At 45.5% G+C, this 23,790-nt stretch overlaps 1 protein-coding gene across 5 annotated transcripts in view; it reads right to left on the bottom strand.

Annotated features, from left to right (window-relative positions):
- LOC126354370 (kazrin) overlaps positions 1–23,790 on the bottom strand; it is a 903,527-nt gene that overhangs the window by 238,232 nt on the left and 641,505 nt on the right. For all 5 annotated transcript variants that reach the window (XM_050003952.1, XM_050003953.1, XM_050003955.1 and 2 more), the window contains exon 3: positions 6,831–7,167. In XM_050003952.1, coding sequence (XP_049859909.1) covers positions 6,831–7,167 — 337 coding nt within the window. The remainder of the gene's footprint in view (positions 1–6,830; positions 7,168–23,790) is intronic.

The raw sequence follows: 23,790 nt of genomic DNA, 5'->3' as shown, positions 1-23,790 counted from the left end.
AATGATCCGTCATCATGTGGCATTCAATATCGAGTGTGGCAGTGGTCATAATCTTCTGGTGATGTCATCAGTCCCCTAGAAGTTAGGACTACGTAAACCTAACTAACCTAAGGACATCACACACATCCACGCCCGAGACAGGATTCGAACCTGCGACCGTAGCAAAACATTTTTGTAAATGTAATGTAGCTCCCGTCCCACCAGTTACTGACCTGAGATATTTGGGAGTCATGTTTAAGGAGAGTGTGCGCGGAACGGCCGAGGGCAACTGTCGACGGTCACTACGGATCGTACATGTGATGACGCGCCAGAAGCTGTTCCGGGCCTCGAACCAGCTTCCGTGTGTGCAATACTTGAGTCTCTACTTGGCACCAGAAGTGAAATCGCGTGGCACATGTCCTCCCTCTATCGGCAGTGACAATTCGCAGACTTTAGGAGGAATTCGGTTATTACCTGCTCTGAAGACACGTATTTAAAGTACGTTATGACAGTCTACTCTCCCCCTGTGCCATGGAGGGCTCGGACTGATTAACATCCGTTGCTCTCTATTGAGCAGCTTCTGAAAACGATGGATGCAGTCACTAGCCCTCCCTCAGTGGTCGTTTGTTGGACGTCCTGATGCCGGTCTCTCATATCCCGCCTTTGTCGGTGGCGCATGTCGCGACACAGCTCTCCCATGTAACGAAATTCATTCTCGAATACGGCTGTTTGATCTCGGATCTCTCCGCAGTACACCCGCCGAAAGACTTTTGCACGACCCTTCCACTGGCGGTTCTGCGTAAGGTGCCAGAATTCAAGCACCCACTGTTCATTGGCTGCGAGTGTGGAAAACGATATACCATCACATTCTGCCAGCCACCGTGCACGCGACGTATCGAGTTGCCAATAAAAGATATACGACGAGGCACCGGCTCCACGCTATCGGATTAACAGACTAGACTCCCACCTTTGCCATGACTGTCGTTTCCTAGACACCGATGAACATCGCTTCACGTGCGTGTCGTCATCCGGCGGTTGGCGGCTGACACAGAAGATCTTAGCTTATTACCTCCGTGTCACACTTGTCGTGATTCAATCTTGCACGCTCTTGTGTCCGGATGACTCTTACTTTGCCCCCGAAAAATATCACGCGCTTACATGGTACAAGTGAATGACCGCCGACTATGTCTTCGCCGAAGGGGAAGAAGTGGAGCTTGATTACTGGTGGTACCTTTAAAACGCTCACAACGCCTCGAACGTACGCCAAGGTACCGTACGCACTTCCCAAAGTACGACTTTTATGCAGAGGACGGCCGCTGTGGCCAAGCCGTTCCAGGCGCTTCAGTCCGGCACCGCGCGACTGCTATGGTCGCAGGTTCGAATCCTGCCTCGGGCATGGATGTGTGTGATGTCCGTAGGTTAGTTAGGTTCAAGTAGTTCTAAGTTCTAGGGCACTGATAACAGATGTTAAGTCCCATAGTGCTCAGAGCCATTTGAACTTTTATGCAGGATGGCGCTCCATCCGCTATAGCTACAGGTGTGAAAGACCTCTTCCGGACATCGTTTGGTGTGGATTGCGTGCTGAGCCGCTACATGCATCATGCTCAGCCTCCCATGTCCCCAGGCCTCAATTCATGTGTTTATTGGTCGCAGATTTACCTGTCTTCTGCGATGTGATGTCCGATCTTATTAAAATTGCTAAAAGACAACAGGACGGCAGTTTCTCGCCACACCTATCGATATGCTGCACAGTGCTGTCCACAACATTGTGCCTCGGCTACAGGTAAGGTTGATGAATCACGGCCGACATGTTGAGGATTTGTTAGAAATAAAAGTTTTTGCTAAAAAACAGTAGTTGTGCTAATTATTGCCTCGTATCAGATGAAGCGACATTTGAAGGTCATTTTGTGTACTTCGTTTCGTTTCAATAAAAGCCCATGTCACTGCAAATACGTCTGTCAACTTTTACCTTTCTACCTACACTATTCCGTGAAGCACTAAATTTTCGAATGTTAACGGACTTCTGGGTCCCCCGTATATAAAATGCTCTCACGTCTTCAATCCACTAATACTTTCAATACAAAGTCTTTCAAGTTTGCTATTCGTGTACATGATATCAGTAACTGCTCTATCAGTAATTCGTTTATACTGGTATTCTGTATGCAACAGCTGAAGTGCGTTTCTTCGTTACGATACACGCTTCGTTCTATTCAGTCGAAACATCGACAATGGTAGGATTATTGCGTCCTTTTCTAGCTTTTAATGTAGAAATGATGTTTGCATTCATGTTTGATTTAAATTTTCCCCTCTGGCGATAAATTTGTAAATAAGAAAATGGAAGAACTGTGAGACAATAACAGGCTACGAATGATACACAATGTAACTGTAGGCTTCCGCAGTCGTTGCCACTGACAATTCTTCAGGGTATGTCATCACATGGTCAATGTTTAAAATTCTCGAATGTTTCAGCCAGTACTGTAAATGGCCTTCATCAGAACACTGTACTGACTGCACAACAACCTCACGAAGGCTATTTGAAACAGTATAGAAGTTTATATATTGACCTTGCGGTCACATACCCTGAAGAATTTTATTGACAATGGCATATAAGGCTGATAATAATCTGTCGGTAAGGTTATATTTTTCCGTTGGCCAGTAATATAGTTCACTGAAATATGCGGAGCATAAGGGACTAAGAGCAAGGGCTATTTCGACCTGCCTGCGGTAAATGCGGAAACATGAACTTTGGTGGCGTTTTCATCAAATGCGTTCAAACGGGACCAATGTGCTGTTATTCGTTTCTCGGTTGGCGAAAGACAAACACCAGTAGACTACCATCGGAAAGTGGAGAATGTGTATGGGTCAGGATGCCTATCGAAAACCACCGTTGTCGAATTGTGCGCCAAGGGGTGCGCTGCTTCATGATAACGCACGTCCCCATAACGCAAATGTCGTAACGTAAAAGTTACGTCAACTCAAGCGGAAGACAGTCGATCACCCGACACCGTCCTGATCACTCACTTTGCGATTTCACTCCTTGGATCCCTTATCAAAGGCCGTGAAGCGCCAAAGATTCCTGTCTGGCGATGATGTGGAGCAGGTTGTCACGGACTTCTTCATGGAGCTGCACATGGTGTTTTATCAAATCGGTATCTTTACCTTGATGCGTCGGTAGGTTCAAAAAATGGCCCTGAGCACAACGGGACTTAACTGCTGAGGTCATCAGACCCCTAGAACTTAGAACTACTTAAACCTAACTAACCTAAGGACATCACACACATCCATGCCCGAGGCAGGATTCGAACCTGCGACCGTAGCTGTCGCGCGGTTCCAGACTGTAGCGCCTAGAACCGCTCGGCCACTCTGGTCGGCGCGTCGGTAGGATGATGCCCACAACGATTTTGCCTCACTGTATAGCCTTCGAACGGAAACATGTTGATCTACCTTCATACAATAATCAACCACACTGAAGTTACATATTCTGACTTGTGTTGCAACAAATTTGTTTAGCCTTCAGGGTATTACTAGCGTTGCTGTCTAGTGCTGACCAGCTGTCTGCAGAAACCAGCATGACAGGTCGTAGGCATTCGCCACGACCCTGTCGGTCTGTGAGTCCTCCTCTGTGAGACGTAGGAGGGGCTCGACTGGGATTTTCCAAAAAGGAGGTTCCACAAATGGAGCTTTGGGGACAGCCCTTTGTAAGCTTTTTGACCACTTTTCGGCTCCCTGCCTGCCACTCTGTGCAGGAAGCTACGTCTAGTTATTGTTAGACCAACAGTGAGCCGTGGAAAAATTGTTGTTTTGAAGAGCGTGTTGCAGCCCGTTGTGTCAAGTAGTCGCCTTCCGATTCTGACAGTGGCGCCGCTGTGGCAATCGCAGCTTTGGTGTGTCCCTCTGGTGGGAAAGGGGTAAAGTTGCCTGTTCAAGTGCATTTAAGGGGCGCTATGATCTCGCCGGTGCCCCCAAATTCTATAAGTCCCTTCAGATCCTTGAGCGCCATGCACTACGCCTCGCGTTCCGTATACGCATCCCGTCCCATCACGCGGATCCTCTATGACCTCATTCCTTTCCCCCATCTGCTCCTATTCCTCGAACATATCCGCATCCTCTGCACCTCCCGCCACCTTGATGCTCCTCACCCTCTGGTTGCTCCTCTCCTCTCCCATCCCTGCCCCCTGCCACGTCTTCACTGTTGTGTCCTCCCTACCCTCCATCTCTACACCCTTCACCTCCTTTCCCAAGGTGGCTTCCATCAACTCCCCCTCCCAGACGATGCCCTCTCTCCCTCCATTTATCCCTCCTATCAACTCTGATCCTCACTGCCCCTCCTTTCCTCTGTGCTTTTCCTGTGCTCCCTCTCCCCCCTTCCATCCTCTTTTTCCCCACCTCCTTTCTCTCTGCCCCCTTCTCTCCCCTGAGTCCTTTTGCATTTCCCTGCTCTGCTTCTCATTCCCTCTCGCGTCTGCCGTGCCCCTCTCCCCCCTTATGAGTCCTCTCCCTCCTTGAATTCCCCCCCCCCATTTCGTTTTTTCCTCTCCTCCATCCTTGTTTTTCCCCCTCCTCCAGGTCCACCCCTCCCCCCTCTGCCTTTGGCTCGGGAGTGTCATCTTTGTGCCGCCATTTACGTGCAGTGTTTTACAGTGAGCGTTTTACAGTGAGTGTTCCGTGTTGTGTCTTTTGGGAAGTGTTGCGCTGGGTGTGATTTTTTATCTCTTGCGAACAGAAGCCAGACTGTCGCCATGTTTTTTAATTGTCTGTCTACTATGTTACTTGTCTAATTCCTGTGTATTTTTTAACATTGCCAGTCCGTTTGCTTTCTGTTTTAACTTTCCGCATTTTTCCGTCATTTTACACTTTAAGTCACCGTTTTATCGCCTGTTTTTCTTGTTTCCTTTCATCTTCCGTTTTTTAAAAAAAACCTGTAGGCTGTAGAGCACCGTACTAAGCTGCTGTCTGCCCGCCCCCTTTGGGGGGAATTGAAAATCGATAAAGAAATAAAAAAAAACTTCGCGGTGGTTAGTCTGCCAGGGCAGTCTGTCAGTCTCGGCGAGTCTGGTCAGTCGGTTCGATGTGGGGCAGTCTGTCTGTCGGCCGCAGTGCTAGTATGTGTTAGGCCCCCAGTCTGTTAGAGTTCGCTCAGCAATGGGCATTGGCGGTTGGATCGATCGGTTGGTCAGTCGCGCAGTGGGACGCAGGATGACTTGTCCGACTGGAACGACGACGTGTGTGAGGTCGCCACGTGAGTCCAAGGGCCACGCCGTATAGCAAGGCGTAGTCGCTTCGCGGCCAACACGTGAGCAACAGGAGTCAACCCACAACATCGGTCAGGCAGGGGCGAACTGCGACGCCGAGAGACGGGAGATCGGCGCGCCTTCCTGCGTCCTTTTAAGCGTCTGGCAGCGGACGGTTCGGGAGAGCGTTTTGGGGGTGCTGGGCCAGGTCTTCGCCAGAAATAGCAGCTTATTAGAAGTTAAGTGACTGGAGATATGTTGCGTCATTTAGATGTTAAATTCTACTTGTTTTCTTGGACAGTCTCTTGTCACCAGCTTGCTCGTCCGCATTTGTTACGCAGTTAGTGTCTGTCTGTCTGTCGATCTGTCTTACGTTAATAGGGGCCTGTGTCGGAGAAAAAAGATCGGAGGCCTTAGAACTTGAATGCACCTCGTACTTCTTACATCTCCACTGCTCTGGGAACAACTTCTTGGAGACTAATATGATGGCTGACTAAGCCAGAAATATTACAGGGTCCTGTTTCGATTTGATGCAAAAGGTTTGAGATGCCATGTATAATGTACTGTTGCACCGTACGGTAGAGAAGAATGACGAGCGATCGGTCTGTTTGTTTTCGCAGGCAAAGTTCCGCAGGATGGTGGAGGAGAACAAGCAGCTGGCGGCGCGCATCGACGGCGACCTGGCGGTGGCCCACGAGGAGGTGGCGGCGGTGCGCGGCGAGCTGCACGACGCGTCGCGCCGCCTGGACGAGCACCTGGCCAAGGTGGCCAGGTGCTCGTCGGGTTCGGTGTTAACGAATTTATTGGTTAAAGGCCGAATTCTTGAAATATGTTTCTATCTTGCCTATCATCTTGCGAGGTGGTATATGTGTAATGTAGAGATGTTGTACATTTTATGGGTTTTATTCTAATAGTCATTTTAGGTTATAAGATTGCCACAGTTCCGCCGTAAGACTCCTTAAAAATTTGCACTTTCAGTGGCAAATAATTTGAGGGTTGTATCATTACCATTCCTCTTAGTTTACATGTCTGTGTGAGTTGTTAAATTTTTTTTGTTTAAATTAATCTAGTGTGTTGCAGATTTGCACCAGTGTACTCTTTCAGAGGTTGTTGTGAGCGGTCATGACGACAGCCGTGTTCTCAGCCCGAAGGCTCCTATTGTTAATATTGTTCTTGCCTCTAAATAAAACTATAATTTGATATTTCGAAGGTGCTTTTCTGCTTATAATTTTAAATCTATTTCGAAAAACGCCTTTAGGAATAAAATTCACATTTGTTAAATTGTGACTTGATTTTTCGAGTGTGCTTTTCTGCTTGTAATTTTAAATCTGTTTTGAATACACTTTTAGGAATAAATTCACATTTGTTAGAAGTAATTTTCCATCAGTTACTTCCTAGCAGCTACTTCCACGCTCACCTAGTGTGATTAAATGTGCCAATGTTCTTGATGAATCGCCAGTACATAAAGTAAATTCTTTAAGAAAAAATAATTTGAAACTAAATTCACTGTTCACTCGGTACTCTAGGGAGCTCTGCGGTATGCCAGGTAATATCGAAGTCGTTCGAATGCGAGTATCGTTGGGCGACCCGTAAGTGCAACTACGTTGGTAACGGCCGTACCTGACGCGGCGGTGGCGGCAGCAGAAGTCGCGCCTGTAGAGGCGGACGCCGCCCCGACGCCGACGCCGCCGGTCGCCGAGGCGTCGCCGGCGGCTCCGGCGATGGGCGAGGGCGGCCGGATGCCGGCGGGCTCTTCGGCCGCTGCCGGCTTGTCCTCGGCTGCGCTCGGGTCGGCGCCGGCGCCGGCGGCCACCTTGGCCAGGTGCTCGTCCAGGCGGCGCGACGCGTCGTGCAGCTCGCCGCGCACCGCCGCCACCTCCTCGTGGGCCACCGCCAGGTCGCCGTCGATGCGCGCCGCCAGCTGCTTGTTCTCCTCCACCATCCTGCGGAACTTTGCCTGCGAAAACAAACAGACCGATCGCTCGTCATTCTTCTCTACCGTACGGTGCAACAGTACATTATACATGGCATCTCAAACCTTTTGCATCAAATCGAAACAGGACCCTGTAATATTTCTGGCTTAGTCAGCCATCATATTAGTCTCCAAGAAGTTGTTCCCAGAGCAGTGGAGATGTAAGAAGTACGAGGTGCATTCAAGTTCTAAGGCCTCCGATCTTTTTTCTCCGGACTGGAAAGAGATAGAAACATGCGCATTGTTTTAAAATGAGGCCGCGTTCATTGCCAATACATCCTAGAGATGGCAGCACCTACGGAAGATGCAATTTTACCGCCAGCGGCGAGAATGAGAACTGTTTTAAATACTTAAAATGGCGACGTTTTCCTTACTTGAACAGCGTGCAATCATTCGTTTTCTGAATTTGCGTGGCGTGAAAGCAATCGAAATTCATCGACAGTTGAAGGAGACATGTGGTGATGGAGTTATGGATGTGTCGAAAGTGCGTTCGTGGGTGCAACAGTCTAATGAAGGCAGAACATCGTGTGACAACAAACTGAAACAACCTCGGGCTCGCACAAGCCGGTCTGACGACATGATCGAGAAAGTGGAGAGAATTGTTTTGGGGGATCGCCGAATAACTGTTGAACAGATCGCCTCCAGAATTGGCATTTCTGTGGGTTCTGTGCACACAATCCTGCATGACGACCTGAAAATGCGAAAAGTGTCATCCAGGTGGGTGCCACGAATGCTGACGAACGACCACATGGCTGCCTGTGTGGCATGTTGCCAAGCAATGTTGACGCGCAACGACAGCATGAATGGGACTTTCTTTTCGTCGGTTGTACAATGGGTGAGACGTGGATGCCATTTTTCAATCCAGAAACAAAGCGCCAGTCAGCTCAATGGAAGCACACAGATTCACCGCCACCAAAAAAATTTCGGGTAACCGCCAGTGCTGAAAAAATGATGGTGTCCATGTTCTGGGACAGAAAGGGCGTAATCCTTGCCCATTGCGTTTCAGAGGGCACTACGGTAACAGGTGCATCCTACGAAAATGTTTTGAAGAACAAATTCCTTCCTGCACTGCAACAAAAACGTTCTGGAAGGGCTGCGCCTGTGCTGTTTCACCAAGACAACGCACCCGCACATCGAGCTAACGTTACGCAACAGTTTCTTCGTGATAATAACTTTGAAGTGTTTCCTCATGCTCCCTACTCACCTGACCTGGCTCCTAGTGACTTTTGGCTTTTTCCAACAATGAAAGACACTCTCCGTAGCCGCACATTCACCAGCCGTGCTGCTATTGCGTCAGCGATTTTCCAGTGGTCAAAACAGACTCCTAAAGAAGCCTTCGCCGCTGCCATGGAATCATGGCGTCAGCGTTGTGAAAAATGTGTACTTCTGCAGGGCGATTACGTCGAGAAGTAACGCCACTTTCATCGATTTCGGGTGAGTAGTTAATTAGAAAAAAAATCTGAGGCCTCAGAACGTGAATGTACCTCGTATATAGACGACGAAATGTGGTGTGACGTACCTGTGACAGATGTTAGATTCGGTACCATTCCCGTGAGAAAGACCGCCTACATAATGCTACTGCTCTGTGATTGGATACTCTGTTCGGAGCAAGGGCGCCAAAACGTTATAGTTATTATTATTAAGCTACTCATTGGAATGACCTCACTTTTTAGTATATATCTCTCAACAGCTATCAATAAGTCATTTTAGAAGTATTAAAAACAATTTGAATCAAAAACAAAAGACTGACGATATTGCAGACGAAGCACTTCGGAAGCGTTCGGGTCACGTCTTTTCTGGTATGGCGCGCGAAGTGTTTCGGGCTGTTCGTCGCTATGGGTTAGGCAGTTGAGAAGAACAGACATGTTGTGTGTGGCAGGATGTGTTTGCCAGTATTCAGTATTAAAAGATTCACTCCGGTAGTCATGAGGCACAGGCACGTGCCACAAATAGTGTTAAGATACATTTTCGTAAACATTGTGTTTGATCATGTACTTTGCTGTATCGGAAGGTGTTGTATTAAGATCATGTACTCTACTCGTGTGGTTATATTAAAATACGCGAGTGGCATCCCAAAGAAGTGATACATTATTTCAGAACAGAACCTGTCTAAAAGTCAGTTTTAGCCTCAAGATACAGATCCTACGAGCTGCGTGCTGTTTTCTGTGCTGGGGACATCAACTTGAAGACAGCAGGTTAGTGAACTATAACAGAACCTCCGTATTCCACACAGGGCAGTGGCAACAACTGGGCGCCTCACGTGTTCTGCATGCACAGAACCAATGTGCTCAGTGACACGTCATCTGAAGTAATGCAGAGGAGGTAAAGGAGGATGATCGTTACGAATACCAACAATCAATTCATTCTTCCTTTCTTGCTGTAAACCACCACCGATTATATTGAGATAGGGAACCAGTAGTCGGAAGTGCATATTTATTGTGTTATAGACATGCACAGGTACACCTCATAACACCAAGGTAGCACATTGTATTAATTTCAAGGGACGACCGCCAGTCTCAATGTACGTATTGCAATGGCACTTTTTGTTCTGCCACATTCTCTTTAAGATGCCAGGTGGTTCAAAATAGCTCTGAGCACTATGGGACTTAACATCTGAGGTCATCAGTGCCCTAGAACTTGGAACTACTTAAACATAACTAACCTAAAGACATCACACACATCCATGCCCGAGGCAGGATTCGAACCTGAGACCGTAGCGGTCACGCGGTTTCAGGATCCCAGGTGTTTTTTGTGCACTGGAACTGGTACTAGTTGATAAACAGCGCACAACCCTGACCACCAGGCATAATGTAAACAACTCATAGCACTTGTGTCACGTGATGACCGCTGGCATCGCACAGGCGCAGTAAGTTGTACCGCACGCTGTTGTTCATTGCATCAGACAGCTGGTGATGTGCCCATGGTGAGATGTGTTACTTACGAGTCAAAGATGGAACGTTACCGATCACGAGAGTTGGCAGACATGCATTTAATGTACGGTGCAGCAGGATATGGTGCCCTCAAATCAGCGTGAATGTATAGAGAGCGCTTTCCCAACAGGCATCATCCTAATCATCTCCGTGGATGTCAGCTTACGAGAGGTGGGGTCGTCAACCCCACCCAAGGTTCCTTCCAAAGACATGTCCAAGCACAGGCGATGGTGTTGCATCGTGTGGCCGACCACAACCAACAAGCGGCCATGTACTTGTCCGTGAAGCACACGTTATGGAGAATGCAACGTGGAGTTGGTTCAAATGGCTCTGAGCACTATTGGACTGAACAGCTAAGGTCATCAGACACCTAGAACTTAGAACTAATTAAACCTAACTAACCTAAGGACATCACACACATCCATGTCGGAGGCAGGACTCAAACATGCGACCGTAGCGGTCGCGCGGTTCCAGACTGAAGCGCCTAGAACCGCTCGGCCATCTCGGCCGGCCAATGTGGAGTGTATTGGTGGAACAGATGCTACACCCCTATCATAAAGAATTTGTGCAAACACTGGGACAAACGGATTTTGATCCCTGTATTTAGTTCTGTCAATGGATTAGCCACTGCAGTGCAATAGGGCCGAGCTTCGTACAGTTTCTATTGCTCACAGATGTGGCCTTATTCATTCTTGATGGTGTTCTTAACGACTGCAACAATCGTGTCTGAAGCGAGGACAATCCCCACTCCTCCCACATCGGTGACTACCAGCAACGATTCTCTGTCAACGTATGATGGGCATTGCCCAATAATTGCTAATAGGGCCGTATTTTCTGCCTCCCCATTTGAATGGTCACCCACATCGGTGGCTACCAGCAACGATTCTCTGTCTACGTATGATGGGGCATTGTCCAAGAATTGCTACTAGGACCTTATTTTCTGCCTCCCCATTTGAGTGGTCGGCGTTATGGCGTGTTCCAGCGAGATGTGCTGCCACTTGGAGACTGTGTCCCTTATTGTCCACGAAAGGTTGTGGTTTCAACACTATGGTGCACCAGCCCGCTTCACTGTTAATGTCTGAGAGCACCTGAACAACATAATCTTCATCGTTGGATTGAGAGGTTCTGTCTCACAGCCACCTCGACAGCCAGATCCCATACCTCTGGAATTTTTCCTCTGGTGATATTTCAAGATGAATCTCCCGTAGAAATGGATGAAGACCTGCTTGCTAGGACCCAAGCTGCTTGATACGACAGACACCAGCGACCTTTGAGAGTGTAGCAGAACCTCATGCGCTTTTGCCATGCATGCATTGACACTGGCGCTCGTCACTTCCAACAGTTATTATGAGCTATGTTGTTGTTATGAAGTGTAGGCTGTGTATGTCCATAACACAATAAATATACATTTCCCACCACTGATTCTCTGTGCCAATATAATCGGTTGTGCACCCATTATCGCCTGTTTCAGCTTGACCCAACACGTTTGAGACACCCAGTAAGTAGTATTTTTCCAATTTTTACTTACTCTGAAATCGATAGTTTTTAACCGCAGGTAATCCAAGTTCAGTTTATAGTGACAACTGGTACATATACAGTGTCCGACGAGAGAAGTGAACAGCGCAGAAGACATCGTCAGATGTCAATGTAATTCGGTTCATGTGCACCCTGCCGGCGGGTATATAAATGATTAGAGTTGCATTTCTATGTGACAGGTAAAACGGCAACCTGCATGCACTAGTCTTGTTCGCGTTTAATATTATTACCAGGCCTCGAGCGTTATCTAAGGGGCGTGAATAGCGTCATATGTTGAGTGATTACTGTGAAAGACCTAGAGAGCCCTCGTACTGGTGTCGGCCTGTACTGTCAGCGTTTCCATTTTCTTATGTGATATCCTTCAAACCATGGATGGAGGATAACAGGCAGATTTCATATTCCTAGATTTTCGGAAAGCATTAGACACTATGCCCCACCGTAGACTGTTGACAAAGATCCAAGCATACGTCTTGAGTTCCCAGATATGGGAGTGACATAAAGACTTTTTAAGTAATAGAACCTGGTATATGGTCCTCTACAGCGAGGGTATCTTTGGGAGTGTCCCAGGGAAGCCTGGGAGAATTATAGAAGAATTTAAATAAACAGCCTACAAGGAAACACCGACGATTCCAGAGCAGAGGACATGAAATGCCGTCTAACAGGTGTCCGTGGTGCAATAACTCAGCATGAAATTCAACATGCAGCACTGTCTGTCGGGAATCGCTTTACGCTGGAGATCAAGATTTTGGATCCTTGATACGAGTTTGCTCACATTTGGTACTGTAGGAACGACGTTAGTGTGACCTCTTCTGCTAATGGCTGCGCTGATCTTGTTGCTGCTTGATCAGGCTCCATACATATTGAGTTGTTAACGTCTTCTTCGTAGGCCCTGTCCAATGACACAAACGAAGTATATAGTTCCATTAACAAAAAAGGCGGTGTCATAGTTCAGCAACTATAAGCCATAAAAATTACTTGCGTACGTCAGAAAATTCTCTACAACGTTGGCTTTAAATCAGCGAAAACGTAACTCTGTGTACTATTTAGTTGTAATTAAAATGCAGATAGTCATAGAGGCCCAGTGTGGGAATTACCATATGGTAGCAAAACTTAGTAGATATTCTAATGCGTTAATGCGGAACAGATTTACGCTGGAAAAAAAAATAGTTCCAATGTTGGCCACCGGGTGCAAACTTGGCGTTGTGAATGCAAGAAAATCGTATACAAATGTTTCCACATGTAACAGATTAACAGGGTAGCGGGCAGGAAAGATCAAACACGTGAGAAAGACATAACGTTGATCTTATTATTAACCATCGCTTAAACAATTTGTTCAGTATGAACACTGGAGACGGCGACGGGATGCTGCATCCGTAAAACGACGTGATCAACAACTGTTAGCAGCAATTCCGGTGGAGTCCGAGCAATGCGTTCTTGTATACTGGCCTTCAAATCAGCTAGAAACTGAACATGTAAGTGGTAAATGCATTCTTGTAGATATCCCCAGAGCCAAAATTCACATGGATACGGGTCAAGTGATCTTGCGGGCCATGCTTCTGAAAAATCTCTAGAGATAACACGTTCGGTCAAGGTTGCATTACGGGTGAGCGACATACAGTTGCGCTCTTCCAAACCAGGAATCCCATGTTGCACAAGGAGTTATGTGCAGACGTCACGGTACACCTGACAGGCACTACGGGTGTATTCTCTTCAAAGAAGTACGGACCAAGAATAAGGGTGCTTGTGAATCCACATCACACACTCACATACTGCGAGTGAAATGGCTCTTTGTGCACAATACGCGGTTTAACAATACCCAAAATCCGGCAGTGATGTGTGTTCCCTGCACGGTATAGTGTAAAATGTGCATTTGCCTGCCCACTTGTCAGTAATTTCGATTCGTGCCAGAAATCGAAGAGCACATTCAGAACGTTCCTGCGGATCATGAGGTTTGAGATGCTGCACCGTTCGGCGGGTGCTAGTGTAAAATAGACCGAAAAGCTTTCCATACTGTTGACCATAGGATGGACAATTCTCGTGACACTGCAATAGCACTAGCACGACTCGGGGAACGTGTTGCATGGTCAGTTTGGGCAACAGCAACCTCATCAATAACTACTACCGGAGATGGGCGCCTTCGTCTTCAAGATGCCACACCCAAGTCACCCGCGTTTTCTAATTTCACTATCATCTATTTAAACCATTTAATGGCATCGGGCATCTTCTCAGACCTTTCATCCGGCCATACATACAGTGCACAGTAAGAGATTTGCAACTGGTGGCAACATTGGATCTATTTTTTTTTTTCCAGCGCATATCGGTTCCACATTAAATCATTAGGATATCTACAAAGTTTCGCTGCCGTCAGATAATTACAGCGCACACTGGACCTCCTTGAGTAGCTGGACTTTCATTATAACCACCCGGTATTTACTGCCTGTGGATATATTCTGCGTGGTATTAGTTGTACTCCACACAAAAACACACAAGTTTCTAAGAGTGCTTTTACTACCATAGAAGCCATCACTTTCCGAAAATCCTCACTCCACTGCCACATTCTACACTGGGTTATTTCTCATCATCCCTTGACTGACGTACCAGTATGGTCGGGTACAATAAGAACAGTGTTATGAAATCAAGTACAATTAAAACATTTTTCAAAAGAAATTTTGACTTCAAGCGTGCTTACAGATCAGCCAGTGCACACAGATAGCCGACTCGGAACCAAATATTTGCACTAACTTCTTCAGGTTCAGCCCCACAGGACCGATAATTTTAGAGAATGACATCGTTTCCACAAGCCTTTTATTCCAAATGAGTGCTTTAGTTGGCACTATTGCATGGATTCGAACGTGTAGTCACTCTCAATCCTAACCATTTGCACATCCAAGAACCTTGTTCACTTCCTTCCAGTCTGTCATTTGTTGTATGCAGTCTTCATTTGCAGTTTTAATGAACAGCAGTGTATATCTAACTGTATGCATTTCTACAGCACGTATACACATGCGGCACGGTTCCAAACGCGTGTGTATATATGATTCGTGGATACGTATTCCGAGGGGGTAAACATTGACGGCCGTACGATGTGTAAGTGTGCACGGCATACAATTTATGCCTTATACTGCTTTCGAGGATTATGTAACCATATCTACTGTATAGTTTAGAATGAACGCACGCTCGTAAGAGTCTGATGGTGCTGAACAAAATTCAGTTTTAAAATAAATCCCGGTGGAAACGATGCAATTTTTACAAAATTTATAATTACGGTAATAATGTAATAATCATTTCTTTGGTAGAGCGGAGAAGATGTGGAAAACAATTAGGTGAGACCTGTTTGTTATGACAAGTAAACCAACACGGTCTGGATCACAACTTCTATTTAATCATTGTTGACAAACTGTCCTTCGTGGCGCTAGACCTGAATATGATCGGCAGTTCAGACTTAAACTCGTAGTCGGTAATAAAAGTTGTGATCCAGATAGATCTTTAATTATTATAACAAAAGAGATCACAGTTCCTACATATGGTCTCAATTATGAGAAACGTTATTTGGTTAAGGTGAACTAAGATTTTCACAAGGTGAACTTGTAACTGAGGAAGACTGGCTACAAATATTAAGGAGATTGTAAATATATTTGAAATGAAAAAAAACTATGTTGATGGATCACAATCAATGGTAATACTTAATAAAAAAGAATAACAAAATAAAAATATTTTATTAGTTTCCTCCATGCTAAGGTCCACAGTCCTCAAACCCTGAAAATGGCGATGTGGTTGAAATTGGGGAACAGCGGAGAATAAAATACAGTGCATAAACATAGTCTCTGCTGAGCAATAACTTCCCGTAAAACTATTTTATTATTCTAATAGCATTTAATTGGAATTTGCAAGCAAACTCTGAAATTTTTGGTATTCTTCGAAACAAGTCCTGTAATGTTCACTGTTTACTGTGTAAAAGGTAGGCCTACATAATTTCGCTCTGTATGACGCTTGGAAGTATTTTATTTTTGTTTTTACTACATTAATCGCGTATCTGTGAAGCTAGCTGATTTTGGAGAGGCCTCTCTTTGAATATGGATACCTCTGAAACTGCCCCACTAGAAGGATGCGGTTTTCAAATATCGACAGAAGATACGCAGCGCTCAGTGTTGGTTACCCTGCTGTTTACAATATGTCTATCGCTTAGCTTTGTTTCGTACGAAAATATGTAACTCTGTGTGGAATAGTGTCTTTCTAAAGGCTTTGGTTCAGTTTGACAGACTATAAGCATGCCTAGAAGTGCAAAACTCTTTTCAGAAACGTAAGTTTGTATAGAAAAAAGAAAAAAAAACTTTTATAGGGCCAATCCACTTTGTAGACTGTCCTCATTCATTAGACACAAATTGTTGTGTCCAGTTAATGTTAACAGTTGATGAAATGAATTGACCCTGTAAAATTTTTTGTCTATACAAATGATTTGGAGATGGCGATTTAATTTCGCTGAAAATAGTAATCATTGTGTATTTTTTAGGATTGCTGGAGTACACACTGGCAAATAGTACTTCACGTATAGGCCGTGGCTGTGTCGGTATGAGCATTATCTACACTCAGAATCCCAATGAATAATTCAGGACTGTTATTCGGACACGAGAGAGGTTAAATACTCTGAAATGGGGAGTCAGTGTTTCTGCTGTTTAATGCTGCGAACGTGGGACGAATTGGTGCTGACACATATGAACATCAATGCTGGCTATCATACTGTACAGAGATTGCAACTTTATCACACATTAAGACTTGGCAAGTCACAGTGTTCAGCTGAGTTCAAGAAAGAAGCAAGGTCAGCACGAAGGAAGATGCTTTTAGAGAAAGAGGGGACGACGAAGAAGATTCTGATTGTGCTCCTGGGTGCTTTTGAGCCGTCATTTAAAAATATGAGTAAATATTTACCATTTTCAGCTTTTAACTAGGTTATTTCAAAATGGTCTTTTTTTACAGTTAATGTTCCTGTATCTGCAAAAATTATGCGTGCTAGTCGCCTGCAATTTTGTGAGCCGCTTTATTATCCTTTCTTCCAGGAGTGCTGGTCCTGCAAGTTCCACAGGAGAACCTCTGTGAATTTTTGAAGGTAGGAGACAAGGAAGATACTGCCGGAAGTAAAGCTGCGAGGAGGGGTCGTGAATTGTGCCTGGTTAGCTCAGTCGGTAGAGTACTTGACCGTGAAAAGCAAAGGTCCGGAGTCTGGGTCCGGCACACAGTGTTAATCTGCCAGGAAATTTTGTTGCTTTATCATAATTTATTATACCTATGAAGATGAATTATGGCCGCGCGGGATTATCCGAGCAGTCTAGATGCTGCAGTCATGGACTGTGCGGCTGGTCCCGGCGGAGGTTCGAGTCCTCCCTCGGGCATGGGTGTATGAGTTTGTCCTTAGGGTAATTTATGTTAAGTAGTGTTTGAGCTTAGGGACTGATGACCTTAGCAGTTAAGTCCCATAAGATTTCACACACAGTTGAACAGTTGATGAATTATGACAGTGGTTTGAATGGGTAGGAAGTTATATGTTTGGATGTACAACTATTTAATGTAAAATGTTGCATATTTAAATACATTAATGTCGTTAGTTCATTGAATTTCTTTAAGTCTGCTTCAGTCAAAGTAAATAACACGGATATATTAACTGTAAAAAAGTTAGCGTGTTTTTCTCACTGGTTCCAAAGAAAAAGATACATACAGTTGGCTTATTTAACAATGGAAGCATAATCCTTGCAAACCCCCTTAAAAGCGTTTATGTCGCGAATGACTCGAAACAGAGCGTTGGTTCTGAGGCACACTGAGCAAGCACAAAAATATTCTGTCTTCACAGAGTGTGTCTTAGTTTAGTTGCCGACAATTAGCTTTCCAAAGTCTTTTCACTGACGCAGAAATCAGCTTTGAGAAGCGCACAAACTTTCCGGGAACAACCTGTTTGTTTTAAAAATTACGGCGGAATGAGTGCACTCTCGATTTATTCCCTCATTTATCCCCCCTCGCCCTACAAACGCTAGCTCTGGAATCTGTCCTGCGTTCCTGCGTCGAGGGCGACGGAAGAGAGCGGAAAAGAAGAAACAAGGTGGATGGTGGAGGGAAGAGGAAGAGGCAGTCAGAGAGAGCGAGAGTAGGGGGAGTTGGGGGGGGGGGGGGGCGGGGCTATCGGCGTGCTCGCTCATTATCCCCGCCCAGCGCAGGCCGGGCAGCCGTCCCATTGTGACCGCCAGCGCTTTGTTCGGCTCGCCGCTGGCGAGCGTTCTCTCCGCAGATGTGGAACAGAACAGCCCCCTGCCGCCGCCGCAGCAGCAGCAAATTAGCAATTTTTAATTTGGCTAATGGCCGCGCGACCAGCAAAGACGGCGGCCCAGCCGGCCCTTGCAGGAACGCAGGTAGAGAGGAAGAGGGGCCCTTTTGCGCCTCAGAGTGGTCCTCGTGCAGCGGCAGGGCTGACACCTGATGCGCCGGCAAACGCGCGGACACGCTAATTAGAGGCGAGCCACGTAAACGGCACACAGCCGCGATCAATAGGACCACCGCTACCACCCTTGAGTAGTTAAAAATACCACACAATAAACTCCCGAGAGCACCAACGAATGCAGCAATACACCACTGGGCACAATAGTTGCCCGGGTATGTGTTTATTCCCATCTTCTATTAGTCCATCTTCACCGCTCCTCACTATCTGCTCGCCTTCTCCATCCCCACCCTTCCTGCCCCCTCTTCCTGTTTATCTCATTCCCTTTCTTTTCTGTGTCCATCTCCTCCTCCTCCAACTCTGCCTAACTACAGACCTACATCTACATTTATACTCCGCAAGCCAACCAACGGAGTGTGGCGGAGGGCACTTTACGTGCCACTGTCATTACCTCCCTCCTCTGTTCCAGTCGCGTATGGTTCGCGGGAAGAAAGATTGTCTGAAAGCCTCCCTACGCGCTCGAATCTCTCTAATTTTACATTCGTGATCTCCTCGGGAGGTATAAGTAGGGGGAAGCAATATATTAGATACATCATCCAGAAACGCAACCTCTCGAAACCTGGCGAGCAAGCTACACCGCGATGCAGAGCGCCTTTCTTGCAGAGTCTGCCACTTGAGTTTGCTAAACATCTCCGTAACGCTATCACGGTTATCAAATAACCCTGTGACAAAACGCGCCGCTCTTCTTTGGATCTTCTCTATCTCCTCCGTCAACCCGATCTGGTACGGATCCCACACTGATGAGCAATACTCAAGTATAGGTCGAACGAGTGTTTTGTAAGCCACCTCCTTTGTTGATGGACTACATTTTCTAAGGACTCTCCCAATGAATCTCGACCTGGTACCTGCCTTACCAACAATTAATTTATATGATCATTCCACTTCAAATCGTTCCGCACGCATTCTACCAGATATTTTACAGAAGTAACTGCTACCAGTGTTTGTTCCGCTATCATATAATCATACAATTAAGGATCTTTCTTTCTATGTATTCGCAATACATTACATTTGTCTATGTTAAGGGTCAGTTGGCACTCCCTGCACCAAGTGCCTATCCGCTGCAGATCTTCCTGCATTTCGCTGCAATTTTCTAATGCTGCAACTTGCCACTCCCTGCACCCAGTGCCTATCCGCTGCAGATCTTCCTGCATTTCGATACAATTTTCTAATGCTGCAACTTCTCTGTATACTACAGCATCATCCGCGAAAAGGCGCATGGAACTTCCGACACTATCTACTAGGTCATTTACATATATTGTGAAAAGCAATGGTCCCATAACACTCCCCTGTGGCACGCCAGAGGTTACTTTAACGTCTGTAGACGTCTCTCCATTGATAACAACATGCTGTGTTCTGTTTGCTAAAAACTCTTCAATCCAGCCACACAGCTGGTCTGATATTCCGTAGGCTCTTACTTTGTTTGTCAGGCGACAGTGCGGAACTGTATCGAACGCATCCCGGAAGTCAAGGAAAATAGCATCTACCTGGGAGCCTGTATCTAATATTTTCTGGGTGTCATGAACAAATAAAGCGAGATGGGTCTCACACTATCGCTGTTTCCGGAATCCATGTTGATTCCTACAGAGTAGATTCTGGGTTTCCAAAAACGTCATGATACTCGAGCAAAAAACATGTTCTAAAATTCTGCAACAGATCGACGTCAGAGATATAGATATGTCTATAGTTTTGCGTATCTGCTCGACGACCCTTCTTGAAGACTGGGACTACCTGTGCTCTATTCCAATCATTTGGAAACTTCCGTTCCTCTAGAGACTTGCGGTACACGGCTGTTAGAAGGTTTGCAGTAGAGCTTTGGAGCATATACTGTATTCAAACGATCTATTGAAACGTAATCAGCATGGTTTCAGAAAACATCGTTCTTGTGCAACTTAGCTAGCTCTTTATTCGCACGAAGCAATGGCCGCTATCGACAGGGGATCTCAAGCTGATTCCGTATTTCTAGATTTCCGGAAAGCTTTTGACATCCTCCCTCACAAGCGACTTCTAATCAAGCTGCGGGCCTATGGGGTATTGTCTCAGTTGTGCGACTGGATTCGTGATTTCCTGTCAGGAAGGTCGCAGTTCGTAGTAATAGACAGCAAATCATCGAGTAAAACTGAAGTGCTATCAGGTGTTCTCCAGGGAAGCGTCCTGGGACCCTCTGCTGTTGCTGATCTATATAAATGACGTGGGTGACAATCTGAGCAGTTCTTTTAGGTTGTTCGCAGATGATGCTGTAATTTACAGTCTAGTAAGGTCATCCGAAGACCAGTATCAGTTGCAAAGCGATTTAGAAAAGATTGCTGCATGGTGTGGCAGGTGGCAGTTGACGCTAAATAACGAAAAGTGTGAGGTGATCCACATGAGTTCCAAAAGAAATCCGTTGGAATTCGATTACTCGATAAATAGTACAATTCTCAAGGCTTTCAATTCAACTAAGTGCCTGGGTGTTAAAATTACGAACAACTTCAGTTGGAAAGACCACATAGATAATATTGTGGGGAAGGCGAGCCAAAGGTTGCGTTTCATTGGCAGGACACTTAGAAGATGCAACAAGTCCACTAAAGAGACAGCTTACACTACACTCGTTCGTCCTCTGTTAGAAAATTGCTGTGCTGTGTGGGATCCTTACCAGGTGGGATTGACGGAGGACATCGAAAGGGTGAAAAAAAGGGCAGCTCGTTTTTTATTATCACGTAATAGGGGAGAGTGTGTGGCAGATATGATACGCGAGTTGGGTTGGAAGTCATTAAAGCAAAGACGTTTTTCGTCGCGGCGAGATCTATTTACGTAATTTCGGTCACTAACTCTCTCTTCCGAATGCGAAAATATTTTGTTGAGCCCAACCTACATAGGTAGGAATGATCATCAAAATAAAATAAGAGAAATCAGAGCTCGAACACAAAGGTTTAGGTGTTCGTTTATCCCTTGCGCTGTTCGGGAGTAGAATGGTAGGGAGATAGTATGATTGTGGTTCGATGAGCCCTCTGCCAAGCACTTAAATGTGGATTGTAGAGTAATCATGTAGATGTAGATATTCCTCTTCTTTTCTCTGTCCATCTCCTCCTCTTTCCTTTCTTTGCCCGTCTCGTCTCTCACCTATCTCTGTCAATTCCCCCCTCCCCACTCTGTCCATATTCTCCTATCTGTGCCTATCTCCTCCCCCCCCCCCCCTTCGCTGTCTGTCCATCTTCTCATTCTCCCTTCTCTCTCCACGTCGCACACTAACTCCAGCAGAAGGCTTGTGGTTCATACCTATACACTATTTCTTGCCATAGTGTATCTAATGTGTGTACACAATTTGAAAGAAATCTTTCCAGTGGTTTAGATTGGGTTCTTTACCTGTGATTTTGCCCACATACACACAAGTCAAATATATGTCACACACATTTAACAAATCTCGTGCGTATTTGTACAGATATTTCACCTGTATGCCCAGATAACTCATTTTCACGCAGCTCAGCGTTTATGACGCCATATCTGTTTACGACGCCGTATCTGTTGATCGATGTGCTGTACAATCATAGAATTTTGTATATTTGCTTACTGTCTAAGAGCTGTGTTGTGAAAACAGTTAGTAGCAAAGAAGTAACAAATTAAAACGTCATGCAAGATGCGGTAGTTTTTCACGAATCTCAGTATCTGACGTCATATCCCCCCCCCCCCCCCCCCCCGGTAATGTCGTCGCACTGAACGGAGATTATGTTGATAAATACAGTTTTGTAGCCGAAAGAGTGAGGAACAATATGGTGCACTAGAACCCTGTGTAAAACCAGCCTGCTTCCAGAAGATAAAAATGTTGCACTACTTAATGAATGTTCCTCCTAATATAATATCATTAAATATCTTTCTTTTGTAAATGTGTTTAATTTAGTGGTTATTGATTGGCGAGTCCGTAGAGTGTTGTGTGCAAAACGACCATGTACGTGAAATTAGAGTTATTGTGATCGTTTCTTAGCTTTGGTTACTGATAATAATTTGACACCAGTGCCTATGTGTTTAATTTATACACTACGGCATTGAAGATGATCACTATGTGATTGAAAATTGATTTTGCTGTCGCCGACCGCGGTGGCCGAGCGATCTAGGCTCTACAGTCTGGAACCGCCCGACCGCTCTATAAACATAAATCTGACTTCTTGTTCCACGCCACACAAACATCACCGAAATTCAGAATCCTGGCCTAAGCTCCGTTCGCTTCGTAAACCTGGAGTCAGACGCTAGATGCAAAGTGCCACGCAGTACTTTCGATGCCATCTAAATGCATGAATGCTGTCAGGTTCATTAATAGTTCCGCTTGCGATCCGTCTGCATAAAAAACCACGTTTTCCACCGTACGGATAGCCTAGTGACCGGCGTTGGTTCCTGTACATGGACTATTCGTAGCGCCGTTGGATGACATTTACAGACACGAGTTTCTATCCTCAGTTTGTTTATCAAAGACACACTCTAAAACCACTCTAAGTCTCTTGCCATTGTTTTCATACACCCTGTGTATAGGAGACGTTACTTTTACAAGTGCAATTTAAACTAAAACAATACAGAATTTAAAAACTCTCTTCACGACTTCTGGTACAGCTTTCGCAGTAGCCGTTCTTGTCGACATAAATCCTCATAAATTTGTCCGAAATAAGGTGGTAGTGCTTTGTTTCGAAGGCGCCTTCGAAAACAGAGACCGTTAACTGCACAACGGAAAAGTTAATTTAATTAAGCCCTAGCAGAGAGGTATTATGTGATGACGTTAAACGTGAAGTACAGTGCTGGCAAATTAATTCAGACCAGACGTGGTACGCGGAACGGCACAGCTGCTTCCGAGGCCAGCCAACTTACTGCATTCCCGCTGCTTTTCTCTGAATTTATTGCCGTTTCTTCGGCGGAGCCATAAATTTATAATCCGTGCCTCGCGTAGTCAGTTGCACAGCACCATGAAAAGCGTTTTCGAATATTGCCGGTGCTCCCCTGCTGGTGTTAAATTGCGAAAGAAGTGGATGTGTAATATCCAGTTTCTGAAATTCATTCTCATTTGCAGTAAAGCAGTTGTTCATCAATTTAACACAAAATATGGGAAGTATTTAATATTAATTTATTATTTCACAGTTGTTACTACTGCCCCAGATATAGCTAGTGCCTTAGTTTGTGATTGTTATTACAGTAGCTATTGTTTGCAATAGGTATGCAGACAACTAAAAAATGGTTCAGATGGCTCTGAGCACTACGGGACTTAATTTCTGAGGCCATCAGTCCCCTAGAATTTAGAGCTACTTAAACCTAACTAACCTAAGGACATCACACACATCCAAGCCCGAGGCAGGATTCGAGCCTGCGACCGTAGTGGTCGTGCAGTTCCAGACTGTAGCGCCTAGAACCGCTCGGACACTTCGGCCGGCAGACAACTTAAAATCAGGGAAGATTTTGTTTCCCAAGATACGAAGTGCTACTGGATGTCGAAGCAAGTAAAAGCCCGTTAATTGTAAATTAGACGTTAGTGATCAACTAGGAAAACTTGATGGCTATAGATTTTTTCCTCTGAAGGACACCTCACGCATTAAACTTACAGTCGAAATACTCATTTGACAATGAATACATAAGTAAATTGAAAAAAAAAGAATGGACAGTGAGGATTGAAGCAAGTGAATGAATACGACTGTTCTTGGATGGTCA

This window comes from Schistocerca gregaria, chromosome 3 (assembly GCF_023897955.1).
Source record: "Schistocerca gregaria isolate iqSchGreg1 chromosome 3, iqSchGreg1.2, whole genome shotgun sequence".
Lineage (NCBI taxonomy): Eukaryota > Metazoa > Arthropoda > Insecta > Orthoptera > Acrididae > Schistocerca > Schistocerca gregaria.
The sequence above is the reverse complement of the archived record's forward strand: the minus strand, read 5'-3'. Positions and strand labels throughout refer to the sequence as shown.